The sequence below is a fragment of the Peromyscus californicus genome, unplaced genomic scaffold (genome assembly GCF_007827085.1).
Source record: "Peromyscus californicus insignis strain IS unplaced genomic scaffold, ASM782708v3 Scaffold_12__1_contigs__length_115047231, whole genome shotgun sequence".
NCBI classification, from domain to species: Eukaryota; Metazoa; Chordata; class Mammalia; order Rodentia; family Cricetidae; genus Peromyscus; species Peromyscus californicus.
Genome location: NW_026294413.1, coordinates 6021576 through 6037970, shown reverse-complemented (window position 1 = coordinate 6037970; position 16395 = coordinate 6021576). Strand labels below are relative to the sequence as shown.

Here is a 16395-nt window from a genome sequence, read left to right as displayed (position 1 = left end):
ACACTGTGAACACTGAGATTGCATTATTTACTGGAAAAAAATCTATTTCTATTTGTGGCATGGTTCAGCCCTATCCCTTTTAAAAGATTAAGTAAAACCTACGATAGATCGAAAAGTGGGGCAAGCAATCAGTTGACAAAAACAACAAAATCCCAAAACCATAGTAGGAGGAAGTCAGGAAGACAGAGCCACACAGGAAGTACTAGGGAGGGACTTAGAGTCTGGCATTCCTTTTGGTTTGGGAAGGAAAAAAAAAAAAAAAAAAGGAAGCAGCTGTGGGCTTTCCTTGACTCTGAGCTAGCAGGTTTTCACCCCAGCATCTGGCTCCCAAGCTTTATTGGTAAAATTGAATGATAGAGACTTAGTTAGGAACTATATTTGGTGGCAGAAGAGGTGGCCCTGGGATGCAGAAGTCCTGCTGGGCGTTGACCTGAGCAGTGAGGCAGTTACTGCAGAGCCACAGTCATTAGCTGAGACAACAGTAGATTCAGGTGCAGCCACTATGCTGTGGTAAAACAACCCTGCTGACTGGCTTGCTCCTCATTGCTAGTTCAGCCTGCTTTCTTACAGAATTCAGGACCACCAGCCTAGGGATGGCCCCACCCACAATGGGCTGGGTCCTCCCTCATCAATTACTAATTAAGAAAATTACCTACAGGCTTGCCTGCAGCCCCCTCTTATGGTAGCATTTTCTTAATTGAGGTTCCCTCCTCTCAGATGACTTCAGATTTTTGTCAAGTTGACATAAAACTATCCAGCACAGGGCATTTTATTAAAGAATGTCCTTGCAAAGAAATATTTAATTCAAAAATTTGGATTTTCTAGTATATATACTCATCTAGAAACGAGACATGTAAATTTAGTCTTTCAAATCACAAGACGATAGAAGAGAATTATCAAATCTGATATTTTAAGGTAGAAATTAATTACAACTTAAATGTCTTAAGTAATAAAAACAGTGAGCAAAGAGGGAGAGGAAGGTATTCTCTTAATTGGCGTGAGTGGCCTGCCAGGGGAAGGATACTGTTCAGTACTGGATCTTAAATATACCCTATGGGTCCACATTCTGGAATGTTTGGTTAGTAGCTTCTTAAGAGATCAAACCCAGTGGGAAAAGTGAGGTTACTGCAGTATGCCTTGGTGGGTGTGGAGACCCCTAGCCCCATTCTCTCATCTCTTGCTTCCCAGCAGCCATGAGGTGCTCCTATGATGCATCGTGCTCTTGTGAGCCCACAGCAATGTGGGCAAGTGACCATGGACCTGAGTGAAAACAAACCTTTCTTCCCTAAGTTGTTTATCTTGGGTATTTTGTCACAGAAACAGGAAGCTGGTGAACATGGGTATTTTCTAAATCTTCTAAGATATACTGTCAGATACAGTGGATTATCTAACTTTGAAGAGCTAAAGGGAATTAAGGCACAGATGGCTTCTGTCTCAGTATGGAACGTGTATATAAACCTGTCTCACATGAACAGCCCATCTCTAGAGGTAGAGGGTTCCTCATTACACGGGAGGTTTTCAAGATGACCTGTGATTCCATCTGATAGAATCCTGAAGGGGTGCCTGGAACACTAGGTCACCACTAGCTCTACTAAATGTTTCTCATGAAGAGTCTGGAGAGCTTTTTAAGCAGTCATGAATTGCCATGGTTACAGCAGACCTATCAGAGGTGTCCAACCTTTTCATACTGCAACATGAGGCTGCATCTACAGATGTGCTCAGCCTCATTGATAACTATCCCTGGGATGAATGGAGCCCACAGCACACATGCAGCCAAGGGGCCATAGGTTGGACATCCTGATCATACTTTGGTGGATGAGATTAAATGACACTGAAGTATGTTCTAGTCCCAAGATGCTGTAAGTATAGAATATCTGAATAGTTAAAAATATTTACTATTCCTATTTATCTACTTAAACACAGAAGGGAAAATTGTTTACTTGGTTTCTATAGGACTATATGATTTACATCCTTTAGTTTCTATAAAAGTATCCAGTCTTTTTAAAAATGTATAACATGTATGGATATGCATATCATTTTATAAAATAGAAACATTCAGAACAATGTAAACAGTACAAGATTAAAAACCTGATTTAAGATAAATAAATGATTACAGTGCACTATGACTTCCATTTAAAAATGACAGTTAAAGTATAAAATTGGCTTGTTTTTAATAACTGAGAGAAAGCCATGAGTCCTTTTCCTTAAAAAGCATGAATTTCTGTAATTTGACATGCATTCTGTGAGTAAGGAACTATGGGTATACTTAAAGCTGGAATACTAAAAGATGTTGATGGTTTGATAAACACCAGTGAGGACCTTCAAGGACTTTCACAGACCTTCCAGGACGTTTGACAACATCAAACTAACTGGAAAAAATAACAACAATATCTTAAGCAACCAGAAAAAGGGAATAATCTATCAACCACATAAATTAAGTTTATTTTAGAACTTTACAAGTATTTTAAATAAAGTTTATACAAAGTGAATATGTCAATAATTTGAATGACATGGCCTACTAGTTTCAGCAGTTCCACAAATTCTCAGCAGGTGGCTGATTTTCATCGTAGTTTTTCGTCTTCTGGAAACCAGTGCTAGAGTTCATCATGTACAGAAACTGCAGGGAAAGGAAAGTTTGTTTAGTTTTTGAAATCTCAAAATATAAAATTAGCCTAAAATGTCATTAAGGAATGAGATTTATAAAAAGTCCAAGTTTTGACAGAGACTTGCTTATTAATTTACTGTGTGTATGTTGTCATTCAGTGTGGGCCTAGCTCTTTGTACATTTTGGTATCCATTCTAATGCGAAATAAATGTGTGTCTTTTTAGCCACCTATAGAATGTGAGAACAAGTCTATGAGAACAAGAAACACATACATACATATACATAAACACACAAATAGCATTTTGTGAAATAAACATTAATATACTATATAAACAAATATGGCATAGGATTAAAACCTCATGTGGTTTAAGATAAATGCTACTAGACAGCAGTCTTTGAGAATACAGACATGCAGCCTGGTCTGTCTGAAGACACCCACATGTCTTCCCTGCACCACAAAGACACACAGAGAGAACTTCCAAGTTAACAAAATCAGAAACGAAAAGGAGAACACAACAACAGACACGGAGGAAATCAGGCAATCATCAGGTCATACTTTAAAAACCTGTACTCCACCAAATTGGAAAATCTAAAAGAAATGGATAGTTTTCTTGATAGATACCACTTACCAAAGTTAAATCAAGATTAGATAAATAGACCTATAAACCCCAAGGAAATAGAAGCAGACATTAAAAGTTTCCCAACCAAAAAAGCTCAGGTCCAGATGATTTTAGCACAGAATTCTACCAGACTTTCAAAGAATAATGCCAACACTTCTCAAATTATTCCACAAAATAGAAACAGAAGGAACACTGCCCAATTCATTTTATGAGGCCACAGTTTCTCTGATACCCAAACCACACAAAGATTCAACAAAGAAAGAGAATTACAGACCAATTTCCTTTATCAGAGGTGTAAAAACACTCAACAAAATACCTGCAAACTGAATCCAAGAACTCATCAAAAAGATCATCCACCATGATCAAGTAGGCTTCATCCCCTAGATGCAGGGATGGCTCAACATATAAAAAAACTGTCAATGTAATCCACCATATAAACAAACAAACAAACAAAAGCCACATAATCATCTTGTTAGATGCTGGAAAAGCCTTTAACAAAATCCAACACCCTATCATAAAAGTATTGGAGAAGAAGCTTCTTTAAGGCAAATGACATTGTCAATAAAACAAAATGGCAGCCTACAGAATTGGAAAAGGTCTTCAACAACCCCACATCTGACAGAGGGCTGATCTCTAAAAATATATAAAGAACTCAAGAAACTAGACATCAAAATACCAAATGAACCAATTTAAAAATTCAAAACCGATCTAAACAGAGAATTCTCAGCAGAACAACTAGGGGGAGAGACAGAGAGGGAAAGCAATCAAAGACATATCTTGTTAGAGAGAGCCATTGTGGAGTTAGGGAGAAAACTGGTGCTAGGGAAATTCCCAGGAATCCACAAGGATGACCCCAGCTAAGACTCCTAACAATAGTGGACAGGTACCTGAACTGACCTTCCCCTGTAATCAAATTGGTGACTACCCTAACTGTCATCATAGAGTCTTCATCCAGTAACCAATGGAAGCAGATGCAGAGATCCACAGCTAGGCACTGGCCTGAGCATCTGGAGTCCAGCTGAAGAGAGGGAGGAGGGATTGTATGAGTAGGAGAGGGGTCAAGATCATGATGGGGAAATGTACAGAGACAGCTGATGTCAGCTAGTGGAAGCTCATGGACTCTGGACCAACAGCTGTGGAGCCTGCATGATACCAAACAGGTCCCCTGAATGTGGGTGACAGTTATGTGGCTTGGTCTGTTTGAGGGGACCCTGGCAGTGGGACCAGGATTTATCCTTGGTGCATGAGCTGGCTTTTTGGAGCCCATTACCTATGGTGGGACACCTTGCTCAGCCTCAATACAGGGGGGAGGGGCTTGCTCCTGCTTCAGCTGGATGTGCCAGACTTTGTTGACTTCCCATGGGAGGCCTTACTCTCTCTGAGGAGTGGATGGAGGGGTGGGAGTGGGGGAGTGGGAGGAGGGGAGGCAGGGGGAACTGTGGTTGGTATGTAAATGAATAAAAAATTTAAAATAAAAAAAGAAAAAAAAAGTATTAGATTAGGGATACAAGGCACATACCTAAACATAATAAAGGCAATTTACAGCAAATCTATAGCCAACATCAAATTAAATGGATAAAAACTCAGGTCAATTACACTAAAACCAGGAACAAAACAAGGATACCCACTCTCTCCATATTTATCCAATATACTTACTACTTGAAGTTCTAGCTAGAGCAGTAAGACAAGTGAAGGAGATCACAGGGATACAAACTGGAAAGGAAGAAACCAATGTATTGCTATTTGCAGATGATATGACAGTGCCTCCAAAAATAATACCAGGGAACTCAACTTATAAACAACTTCAGCAAAGTGGCTGGATACAAGAGCAACTCAAACAAACAAACAAACAAACCAAAAAAACCACCACCACCACCAAAAAACAAACTAATGGCCCTCCTATATACAAATGACAGACTAAGGAAGAAATTAGGGAAACAATACCTTTCATAATAGCCACAAATAATATAAAACATCTTGGGGTAATTCTAACCAAGCAGGTGAAAGCTTGCATAAGAAGAATTTGAAGAAAGAAAGTGAAGAAATCAGAAAATGGAAAGATCGCCCAGACTCATGGATCAGTAGGATTAACATAGTAAAAAGGCCAACCTACCAAAAGCAATCTACAGATTCAAAATCATCCCAATCAAAATTCCAACACAATCTTCACAGACCTTGAAAGGATAATAATCAATATGAAAAAAACAAAAATCCCAGGATAGCTAAAACAATCTTACACAATAGAAGAACTTTTGGAGGTATCACCATCCCTGATTTCAAACTGTATTACAGAGCTACAGTAATAAAAACCACATGGTATTGGCATAAAAACAGACACATTGGTCAACAGAATCAAATAAAAGTCTGGACATAAATCCACACACCTATGGACATATGATTTTTGATAAAGAAGCCAGAAATACACAATGGAAAAAAGAAAGCATCTTCAACAAATGGTACTGGTCTAGCTGGATGTTGGCATGTAAAAGAATGCAAATAGATCTATATCTATCACCCTGCACAAAACTCAAGTCCAAGTTAATCAAAGACCTCAACATTAACCCAGATACACTGAACCTGATAGAAGAGAAAGTGGGAAATAATCTTCATCGCATTGGCACAGGAAACAACTTCCTGAACAGAACATCAATAGAGCAGGCCCTAAGAATGACAATTAATAAATGGAACCTCATCAAACTGAAAAGCTTCTGTAAGGCAAAGGATACCATCAACGGGACAAAATGGCAGTCTATGGAATGGAAAGTATTTTCACCAACTCCACATCCAATAGAGTCCTAACATCCAAAATTTACAATGAACTCAAGAAACTAGATATTACCAAACCAAATAATTGAATTAAAAACAGGGGGTACAGATTTAAAAAGAGAATTCTCAATAGAGAAAACTCAAATGACCAAGAAACAAAGAAAAAAATGTTCAACATCTTTAGCCATCAGAGAAATGAAAATCCAAACGACTCTTAAATTTCATCTTACACCTGTCAGAATGGCTAAGATCAATTACACAAGTGACAGCTCAGGCTGGCAAGGATGTGGAATAAGAAGAACACTCCTCCATTGCTGGTGGGAGTGCAAACTTGTACAGCCACTATGGAAATCAATATGGCGGTTCCTTAGAAAACTGGGAATCCATCTACCTCAAGACCTAGCTAGACTCTTGGGTGTATACCCAAAGGATAGTCCATCATACTACAAGGACACTTGCTCAACTATATTCATAGCAGGTTTATTCATAATAGCCAGAAACTGGAAATAACCTAGAATATCCAAAAAATGAATAAAGAAAATGTGGTACATTTTTCACAACAGAGTATTATTCAGCTATTAAAAAAAAATGACATTGCTCAGAGACCAGGATGGCTGACGACAGCCTCAGTCCTGACTGAGTCCTCACAGCCCAGGTGGATGGAAGACACCCATAGGCCAACAGTAGGTGCCATTATGGTGAGCAAATATATGGTTGTAGCTAGAGTTTTCCATCCTGGCCCACAGTCAGGACAAATCTCTCTCACCTGCCAGTCCCACAGCTGCTCAGATCCGACCAAGTAAACACAGAGACTTATACTGGTTACAAACTGTATGGCCATGGCAGGCTTCTTGCTAACTTTTCTTACAGCTTAAATTAATCCATTTCTATAAATCTATACCTTGCCACGTGGCTTGTGGCTTACCGGCATCTTCACATTCTGTTTCTCATCGTGGCGGCTGACAGTGTCTCTCTCTGCCTTCCTGTTCTTTATTTTCTCCTTTCTGTTAGTCCCGCCTATACTTCCTGCCTAGCCACTGGCCAATCAGAGTTTTCTTTATTGACCAATCAGAGCAACACATTTGCCATACAGAACATCCCACAGCACTTCCCCCTCCCTTTTTTTTTTTTCCAAAAAGGAAGGTTTTAACCTTAACAAAGCACAAACACAATGTTTATATGATGTCCAAACCCTAATTTTATGTCGAACGGCAGCCTTGAATGCATGGGACAGAGTTGAGGAACCAGGAAAAAAAACTGAGTCATTTACAAAGGTTATACAAGGCCCAGAAGAATCTTTCACAGATATTTTACAAAGACTGGCTTCAGCGGTAAAGAGAATGGTCCCGGATTCAGAAGCTAGTCAGATAATAATTGAATCTTTGGCCTTTGAGAATGCGAATGTAGCATGCAAAAGTATAAGCAGGCCGTTAAAGGCAAGATCTGCACCTTTGGAAGATTGGATTAGAGACACGGTTAATGTTGAAGCTCATGAGCATGATGATATGTGGGTAGGAGAAGCAATTTCAAAAGGTTTGAGGAATGTTAGATGTTTTGGATGTGGAAAGCAAGGACATTTGAAAAGGGACTGTAAACAGGTCATTCCTAGAAACAATGTTTGTTCAAGGAACAATGGCAACAGAATGCCATTTCCTTCAGGAGTATGCAGAAGGTGTGGTAAGGAAAACACTGGACCAACGAGTGTAGATCAACAAGGGACAGACAGGGTAATCCTTTGCCTCAGTCTTTGGGAAACTCCCAGAGGGGCCTCATGCAGGCCCCAATAGCAAATCCAGTTCAAACCTTTCCTGCAGTTGTAGAGGAAACCCCAACTCAGAGCAATTAAATAACCAAATGCCTATTGGAATAAATCATGCTGGTCAGGATGATGAAACAGAGAGAATAGAAAATTCAGGAGAAAACATAAAGAAAATTTTTTGGCAAACTTCTATTAATGAACAAAGACCAAAATTATCCATAAAAATAAATGGTGTTTTGTTGTCTGGTCTGGTGTGGACGTTACCATAATTGCACCAGAATTTTGGCATCCAACTTAGCCTCTTCAGGAGGTAAACGTTCAACTGTTAGGAATTGGGACATTATCTCAGGTGAAACAGAGTGCAAGATGGCTCGAATGTATAGGTCCAGAAGGACAGAGAGGAAAATTGAAACCATATGTAGCTAACATAGCTATGAACCTGTGGGGTCAAGACTTGTTGCAACAATAGAATACTCAGATTAACATCCCTCCAAACTCAGAAACAAATCATAAACTAGCACATGTTTCTGAGAGAAGTATTAGAAGGCATTATTCTGAGTGGTCACTAGCCATCCACATTATACAAGAACAGGGCACAACAACTGATGATCTTCCAAAGACACCAACAGCTCTACCTTTAAAATGGTTAACAGACAAGCCTGTATGGGTCCAGCAATGGCCTTTAACAACAGAGAAACTCCAGGCTTTAGAAGAGCTGGTAGAAGAACAGTTAAATGCTCAGCATATTGAAGAATCAACCAGCCCTTGGAATTCTCCTGTATTTGTTATTAAAAAAAAATCTGGTAAATGGAGAATGGTAACAGACCTTAGAGCAATTAACAAAGTAATTCAGCCAATGGGCTCTCCACAATCTGGAATTCCGTTGCCTACTCTGTTACCAGAAGGATGGCCTCTCATAGTTACTGATTTAAAAGACTGTTTCTTTTCAATACCCTTACAAGAAAAAGACAGAGAAAGATTTGCTTTCACAGTGCCTACTTATAATAATTCTCAACTGGTTAAAAGATTTCAGTGGAGGGTCCTCCCACAGGGAATGTTGAATAGCCCAACTCTTGTGCCAATATTTTGTACAACAGCCATTGGAAGTGACACGTAAAAAATTTCCTAAATGTATAATTTATCATTATATGGATGATATTTTACTAGCTGACTCAAATGCAGATACTTTAGAAAGAATGTTTGAAGAAGTAAAGAAAATTTTGCCTTGCTGGGGATTACAAATTGCTCCTGAAAAGATACAAAGAGGAGATTCTATTAATTATTTAGGATATAAAATAGAACTACAAAAAATTAGACCCCAAAAGGTGCAAATTAGGAAAGATAGACTACAGACTCTTAATGACTTTCAAAGATTATTTGGAGATATTTCTCATCTACGAACTATTGGGGTAAAAAATGATGAACTGCATAATTTGTTCAAAATTTTAGAAGGTGATAAGGACTTAAATAGTCCAAGAGAATTATCAACTGAAGCTGAGAAAGAATTGGCCTTGGTAGAAAAGAAAGTACATGAAGGGCACGTGGATCGTATTGCTCCAAAGCTGGATTGCATTTTGGTTATTTTGTCATCTAGGCATTCTCCTACAGGAATATTAATGCAGAGGGAAGATACTATATTGGAATGGATATTTTTACCAAATAAACCAAATAAAAAATTAAAAACTTATGTGGAAAAAATCTCTGACTTGATTTGGAAAGGAAAATTGAGACTTCGTCAATTAGCAGGAATAGACCCAGCAGAAATTGTCGTACCTTTAACTAAGGAGGACATTGAAAAATTATAAACAGAAAGTGAACCTTGGCAAAGAGCTTGCAGTAACTATTTGGGAGAAATTAACAGCAAATATCCCAAAAGCGATAGAATTGATCTTATAAAGAGAGCTGATTGGATCTTGCCTCAAATTGTACGGGAAAAACCCGTATCTGGAGTGTGTACATTTTATACAGATGCCAACAAACAAAGAAAGGCAGGTTACAAATCAGAAAATTTAAGTAAAGTGGTTCAAAGTCCTTATAATTCAGTTCAAAAATCAGAATTGTATACTATTCTGTTGGTATTAATGGATTTTTCAGAACCTCTCAACATAGTAACTGCTGAAAGAGTAGTATTACATATTGAGACTGTAGAATTTATCCCTGATGCTTCAGAATTAACTTCACTATTTATTCAATTACAAGATACAACCAGGAAAAGGAGTCATCCTTTATATATAACTCACATTCGATCCCATACTGGTCTGCCAGGCCCTCTAGCACAAGGCAATGATGAGATTGATAAACTATTGATAGGAAATGTGCTGGAGGCCTATGAATTTCATAAAAAACATCATGTCAATAGTAAAGGTTTAAAAAAGGATTTTTCCATAACCTGGCAACAAGCCAAAGAAATAGTAAAGAAATGTCCTACTTGTTCCTTCTACAATCAAACGCCATTACCAGCAGGATGTAACCTAAAGGGTACTCAAAGGAATGAAATCTGGCAGATGGACGTGTTTCACTTTGCAGAATTTGGAAAATTGAAATATGTACACCATACCATCGATACTTATTCAGGATTTCAATGGGCAACTGCTTTGAGTTCTGAAAAAGCTGATTCTGTAATCACTCATTTGCTAGAAGTTATGGCCATCATGGGTATACCTGCACAAATCAAAACTGACAATGCTCCATCATATGTCTCTGTTAAAATGAAACAGTTTTTTGCTTATTACAATATAAAGCATATTACAGGCATACCACATAATCCTACAGGTCAAGCAGTTATAGAAAGATCAAACAGAACTCTAAAGGATATGTTAAATAAACAGAAAGGGGTAACAAAAACCCCCAGAAATAGACTTCATAATGCTCTATTAACTTTGAATTTTCTTAATGCCAATGAGAAAGGAACAACAGCTGCAGAGAGACATTGGATAATAGAAAAAACTACAGAATTAAATCAGCCTATATACTTTAAGGATGTGCTGACCTCAGAATGGAAACCAGGGTATGTGTTACGTTGGGGACGAGATTTTGCTTTTGTTTCTACAGGAGAAGATAAGCTGTGGGTACCATCAAAATTGATAAAGGTTCGATTTGAACAAGAGAGACCTCTTAATTAGAGGAGGTGATAGTTCATCAACCAGCATGAACATCCAATTTAAACTAACTTATACCAGTAACACATGCCTTTTCAATCAGATAATAACTTGCCAAAAAGCAACATCCCCAAAATTAGTCTTGGGGAAAGGTTTTTGTTTTTGTCATTTAGGAGAATGAAGGTTAAGGAATCTGAAGAACACTGGGCAAATGAGACAACTGAAGAAAAGGGACAAATCATCTATCCCAGGAAGCAGAGTGAAACGGCGTATGGATATATATTATCTAAAAAATTTTATGTCTTCCTAAATGTTTGTTTCTGCTTTTCTCTAAAGATTTAACACTATTGGTCTTCTAATAGTCCCCATTCAATTAAAATTTAAAGCTGACTTTGGAGTTGGAGAATGGCTCTCTCCTTCTTTAAACTCAAGCATGTTGTTAAGAGGAAAATGCAAACTCCCTGTATCATGCCAGAATAAAAGAGCCATCTTCTGCTATGGGACAGGAGAAAAGCCAAATTAATTAAGGGACTATTCTATTACTAATCTCAACTCTTTGATTCTATTCTGATTCTTTAAACTTTTCTTAAAGTATAAATTTTATATCAAAATTTACAAGATTAATATATATAGATATATAGATATACATTTTAAACTTTGTTAAGATATGAATGGTCATATAGAGTACTAATTAATTCTAGAATTAATTAGTTACTAGTTTTAAATACTTTACATTGGATTGTTTTATATTGTATACAAATTATATATATTGAAATTGATAGTTAGAAAATGCTATATGTATATTTCTAATTGTACTTATACCATTCATTTAACAATGCAATTTTCTGATCCTTGAATGTTATTATTACCAACTATTAGGATATAAAGAAATGAAAGTTAGTAGTTAGACATTACAATAGAACTTGTAGTCATATTAGATATGTTTTTAAAATTGAGCAGATATATTTTAGACAGGTCATCTTCAAACCCTTCAGAGATCTACAGAATATGGCATTTAAAATGTTTTAATAACTTAGAAAATTTTTCTTTTTTGAGACATGTCAGCTCCTGGCAGTACCAATCTACTTCAGAGAAAATATGGGCATTGAAGAAACTGCATATGGAGTTAACTTTCATTGTGGCAAAAGTTAGCCACTGGACAACAAAGTATTCTTGAATCAACTGCTGACAAAATGGACAGACAGGACATGAAACAAAGGACTACTGATTCTTGCCAAAACAAGTGTGGTTATGGCTTTATCAATAGGTATCTTCTGAGGCCAGGACAATATGGCACCATTCCTGAAGTGACCTTCACAATTCGGAAAAGGTACAGTGCCCTTTTCTTTGAAGGCAGCTGAACAGGCAGTGGGCCGATGACTTCTGATGTGCAATGGAACAGCAGCTGAAACAGTTATTCTTGAAGGGTAACTAAGCTCACGTCTCTCAATAGTAGACTGGCATTTGATAGAGGGATGTGAAGGAGAACGGGATGCTGAGATGAAGCCATATATACACAGCCAAGAAGAATGGACAGCTGAATTAAAAAAACCATCAACAATTTCCAGAATTTAAAATCCTCAATCATGACAGGACACTAGTGGAATTCAGGTGTTTCTGGTACATGGACTGCTCTCATCCAATGTGAGGTTGAACTGTTGACCTTGTGTACACCCTACTTCACAAATGAGTCTGTCAGATATGCTAAGCCTATAGGCTTAAGATGATGCCCCAACACTGCAGAGAAACCTCAGGTGACTGTCCAGGCAGCTGGCTGTTTCTGTCAACTCACAAATTTTTTGGAAGTTGCTTGCATACACTTCCTGTTTTTATTTTTGTTAGCTAATATTATTTCCTTCTTGGGTCTCTGAGGGAGTTGAAGATTAGTTATAGTTGAAGATTAGTTAGTTATAGTTAAAGGTTAGTTAGTTATAATTGAAGACTAGTTAGGATAGAAATTGAATTAGATACATTTTGGACTTACCAAAATAGGATAGATAATGGAATTATTTTCTCTGAATTTGTCAAATAAAAATGGACTAGACATTGTTTAGACATTTATTACTTGTATATATTGTATATAGTTATTGTACTTTTGTATATAGTTTTTCTTTTGTTAGTTATAACCTTTTTCTTTTTTTTCTTTTTATTAAAATAGAAAAGGGGAAATGTGGTGGTATTTTACTTGTACTGAAATGGATTTTAATTGTATATTAATAAATAAAGTTGCCCAGGGGTCAGAGCTATTAGAGCCATAGCAAGAGCGTGGCGGTGGTGGCGCACGCCTTTAATCCCAGCACTTGGTAGACAGAGCTAGGTAGATCTCTGTGTGTTCAAGGACACAGCCAGCATTGGAGACACACGCCTTTAATCTCAATACCAACCATAGAAAACCTGGAAGTCTCTACAGACAGGCAGTGATGAGGGCAGTCATGTGTTTGGGTTTACAACCAATGAGAAGGCAGAACAGAAAGGCTATAAAGACAAACACACAGGAAGTAGCTCCTTTTTGGAGAGCTCTCTTGGCTGAAGCAGGAAGGGTAAGGCTCTTAGTTCTGATCTCTTGGCTTTCTTCTCTGAATCGGCTCTGTGTTTCTTACTTAATAAGACGGTTGGTTACATCTACATATGGTGGAGAAATGGGGGAGGAAGTGAAGCAGACCTTTTCATGTGCTGTGGAAGGAGGCAGAACTGAAGTGAAGGCAGTGAGAAACAGGCTGATACAGGTGGCCTGTACTGTCACCCAGTGCCATAGTGACATCCAGGCCCTGAGCTGCAGCTAAGGGCCATGTCTGGGTCCATCCATGGCCCTACTGCAACCAGGGTGTGTGCTGATGTCCATTGCTCTGGCTACCACCAATGGCCATGGTGGATGCCTGAGGTCTGGACCTGGGCTGCAACCCATGGCCATATGGGTGTCCAAGGGCCATGTTGCCACTGAGGCCACGCTGATCTGAGTGGCCTGTGCTGCCATTTGGGGCCATGGTGATGTCTACCAAAGAGCTACAGCTGAGGGCCATGTCTGGGTCTGTGGTCCCACTGCAGCCAGGGTCTGTGTTAATCTCTGTGGCTACTGTTGCCATCGAAGGCCACGTGGATGCCCGTGGTCTCGGCAGCCACACAGGGCTATGTTGGTGTCCGAGGGCCATGCTGCCACTGGGGCTATGGTGACATATGGGCCCAGGCTTCTGCCAAGGACCATGTCTAGGTCCATAGTCCTCCTGCAGCCAGGGTCTGTCCGTGTTGAAGTCTGTGGCCTGTGTTGCTACCAAAAGGCCACATGGCTGCCACCTATGGCCATGTTGGTGTCTACGGACTGTGCTGTTGCTGGGCCATGCTGATCTGAGGAGCCTGAGCTGCCACCCAGGGCCAAGGTGTCATCCAGGCCTGAGCTGCTGCACAGAGCCATGTCTGAGTCTGTGGTCCTGCTGCAGCTGGGGTCTGTGTTGGTCTCCATGGTCCAAGTTACCACAGGGGGCCATGGGAACAGGGTGTATTGGAATCTGAGGGCTGTGCTGAGCCAGCGCTGCCCTTGGCTGGTCCTGGGAGAGCTGGCCTTGCTCCTTGCTGGCCACTGCAGCAGGAGAGCTGGCCTTGCTCCCTGCTGGCCACCACAGCAGGAGAGCTGGCCTTGCTCCTTGCTGGCCACCACAGCAGGAGAGCTGGTCTTGCTCCTTGCTGGCCACCGCAGCAGGAGAGCTGGCCTTGCTCCTTGCTGGCCACCGCAGCAGGAGAGCTGGTCTTGCTCCTTGCTGGCCACTGCAGCAGGAGAGCTGGCCTTGCTCCTTGCTGGCCACCGCAGCAGGAGAGCTGGCCTTGCTCCTTGCTGGCCACCGCAGCAGGAGAGCTAGCCCTGAACTTGGGAGAGATGGCCCTACCACTCACCACAGTCATGGGAGAGCTCACCCCAATTGCATGGGTGTAGAAGAGCTGGCTCCCCCGTCACCTGGGATAAACAGTCCCAGTTGCCCAGACTCACAAATCAGTTACCACCCAGACCCACATCCAGAGCTTTGAGTTGACCCACCCCAGTATCTACCCCATCTATGACCAGCAGAGTGTCTGAAGGGACTGGTCCTATGGAAACATAAGCACAGGATCTCCATGACTCAGGGCAACAACAGGATATCTGAGAGGAGTTGTGGTGAGGGTCCAGTATTGATGGTGTACCAGGGGCCAGAGGCCTTGAACCAGAGTAACAACTCATAGCAATGAACATTTGCAAGTAAGGCTGAGTGGACAAAAGGGTGTACTGTGTGACACACCACAGCTCCCAATGCCATTAAGACAAATGAAGAGGTGTTAGAAAGGCAGACAAGATGGAGGAGCGAAGTGGTTTTTGTTGTTGTTGTTTTTAATTAATATTTAAAAAATTTTCTTTTGGGGGGATGCTATGGGGGTGAGGCACAGATATGGAGGGACTGGGAAATGAGCAGGATTGAGGTGCAAGTGAAACTCCTAAAGAATCAATAAAAAAATGTTAAAAAATGACATCATGACATCTGCAGGCAAATGGATGGAACTAAACAATCATCCTGAGTGAGGTAATCCAGATAATCCAGAAAGACAAACATGGCGTATACTCACTTGTAAGTGGATATTAGCTGTTAAGTAAAGGATAACCATGCTACAATCCACAGAGCAGAGAGGCTAAGTGACAAGGAGGGTTCAAGGTGTTCGCATCAATCTCCTTGGGAAGGGGAAATAGATTTTGTGGGTAACTAGGGGTGGGCAGGGATAGGAACAGGAGGGATCAGGTGGGGGAGGGGAAAGGGAGAAGGGAGGGAGGGAGGAAAGGAGAGAGTACTAGACTGGAATATGGGGCATTTGGGGACAATGTGGAAAACCCAGTGCAGTGGGAACTTCTTGAAATCTATGAGGATGACCCTAGTGAGGACCCCTAGTAGTGGAGGATATGGAGCCTGAACAGGCCATTTTCTGTCATCAGGCTAGGTTTCCAGTGGTGGGACTGGGACACCAACCCAGCTACAAAACATTTGATAACCTGTCCTGTTTGCAAGATGTGCTGGGGCAATGATGGCACAGAACTTGTGCGAGTGGCCAACCAATGACTGGTCTAACTTGAGTCCCATGCAACAAGATAGAGCCCATGTCTGACACTGTCTGAATGCCAGGAACCAGAAGCTGGACAGCCCACAGACCTAGGGTAGAACTAAACATGACTGGCAAAAATAAAACAAAAAGTCAATGAAATGATTCCTAATGATATTCTGCTATACTCATAAATCGTTGCCTAGCCCAATAATCACCAGAGAGGCTTCCTCTGGCAGCTGACAGAAACAGATGCAGAGACTTACTGCCAATCATTAGGCAGAGTTCAGAGAATGCCATGGAAGAAGGAGAGGAAGGACTGTAGGAGCCAGAGGAGTCAAGGACACTGGAAGAACACAGTCCACAGGATCAACTAAGTAGGGCTCCTGGGGGCTCACAGAGACTGAAGCAGCAATTACGGAGCTTGCATGCTAGGCCCTCTGCGTAGATGTTATGTTTGTTTACATTGGAGTTTTTGTGGGACTCCTAACAGTG

The 16395-nt window shown here is 40.4% G+C and overlaps 1 protein-coding gene across 1 annotated transcript in view; it reads right to left on the bottom strand.

Annotated features, from left to right (window-relative positions):
• Positions 1–2021: 2021 nt before the first annotated feature.
• The window catches only part of Uggt2 (UDP-glucose glycoprotein glucosyltransferase 2), a 140058-nt gene continuing 125684 nt past the window's right edge, over positions 2022–16395 (bottom strand). Inside the window, exon 39 of the mRNA XM_052732466.1 lies at positions 2022–2617. Coding sequence (XP_052588426.1) covers positions 2595–2617 — 23 coding nt within the window. The 3' untranslated portion in view covers positions 2022–2594. The remainder of the gene's footprint in view (positions 2618–16395) is intronic.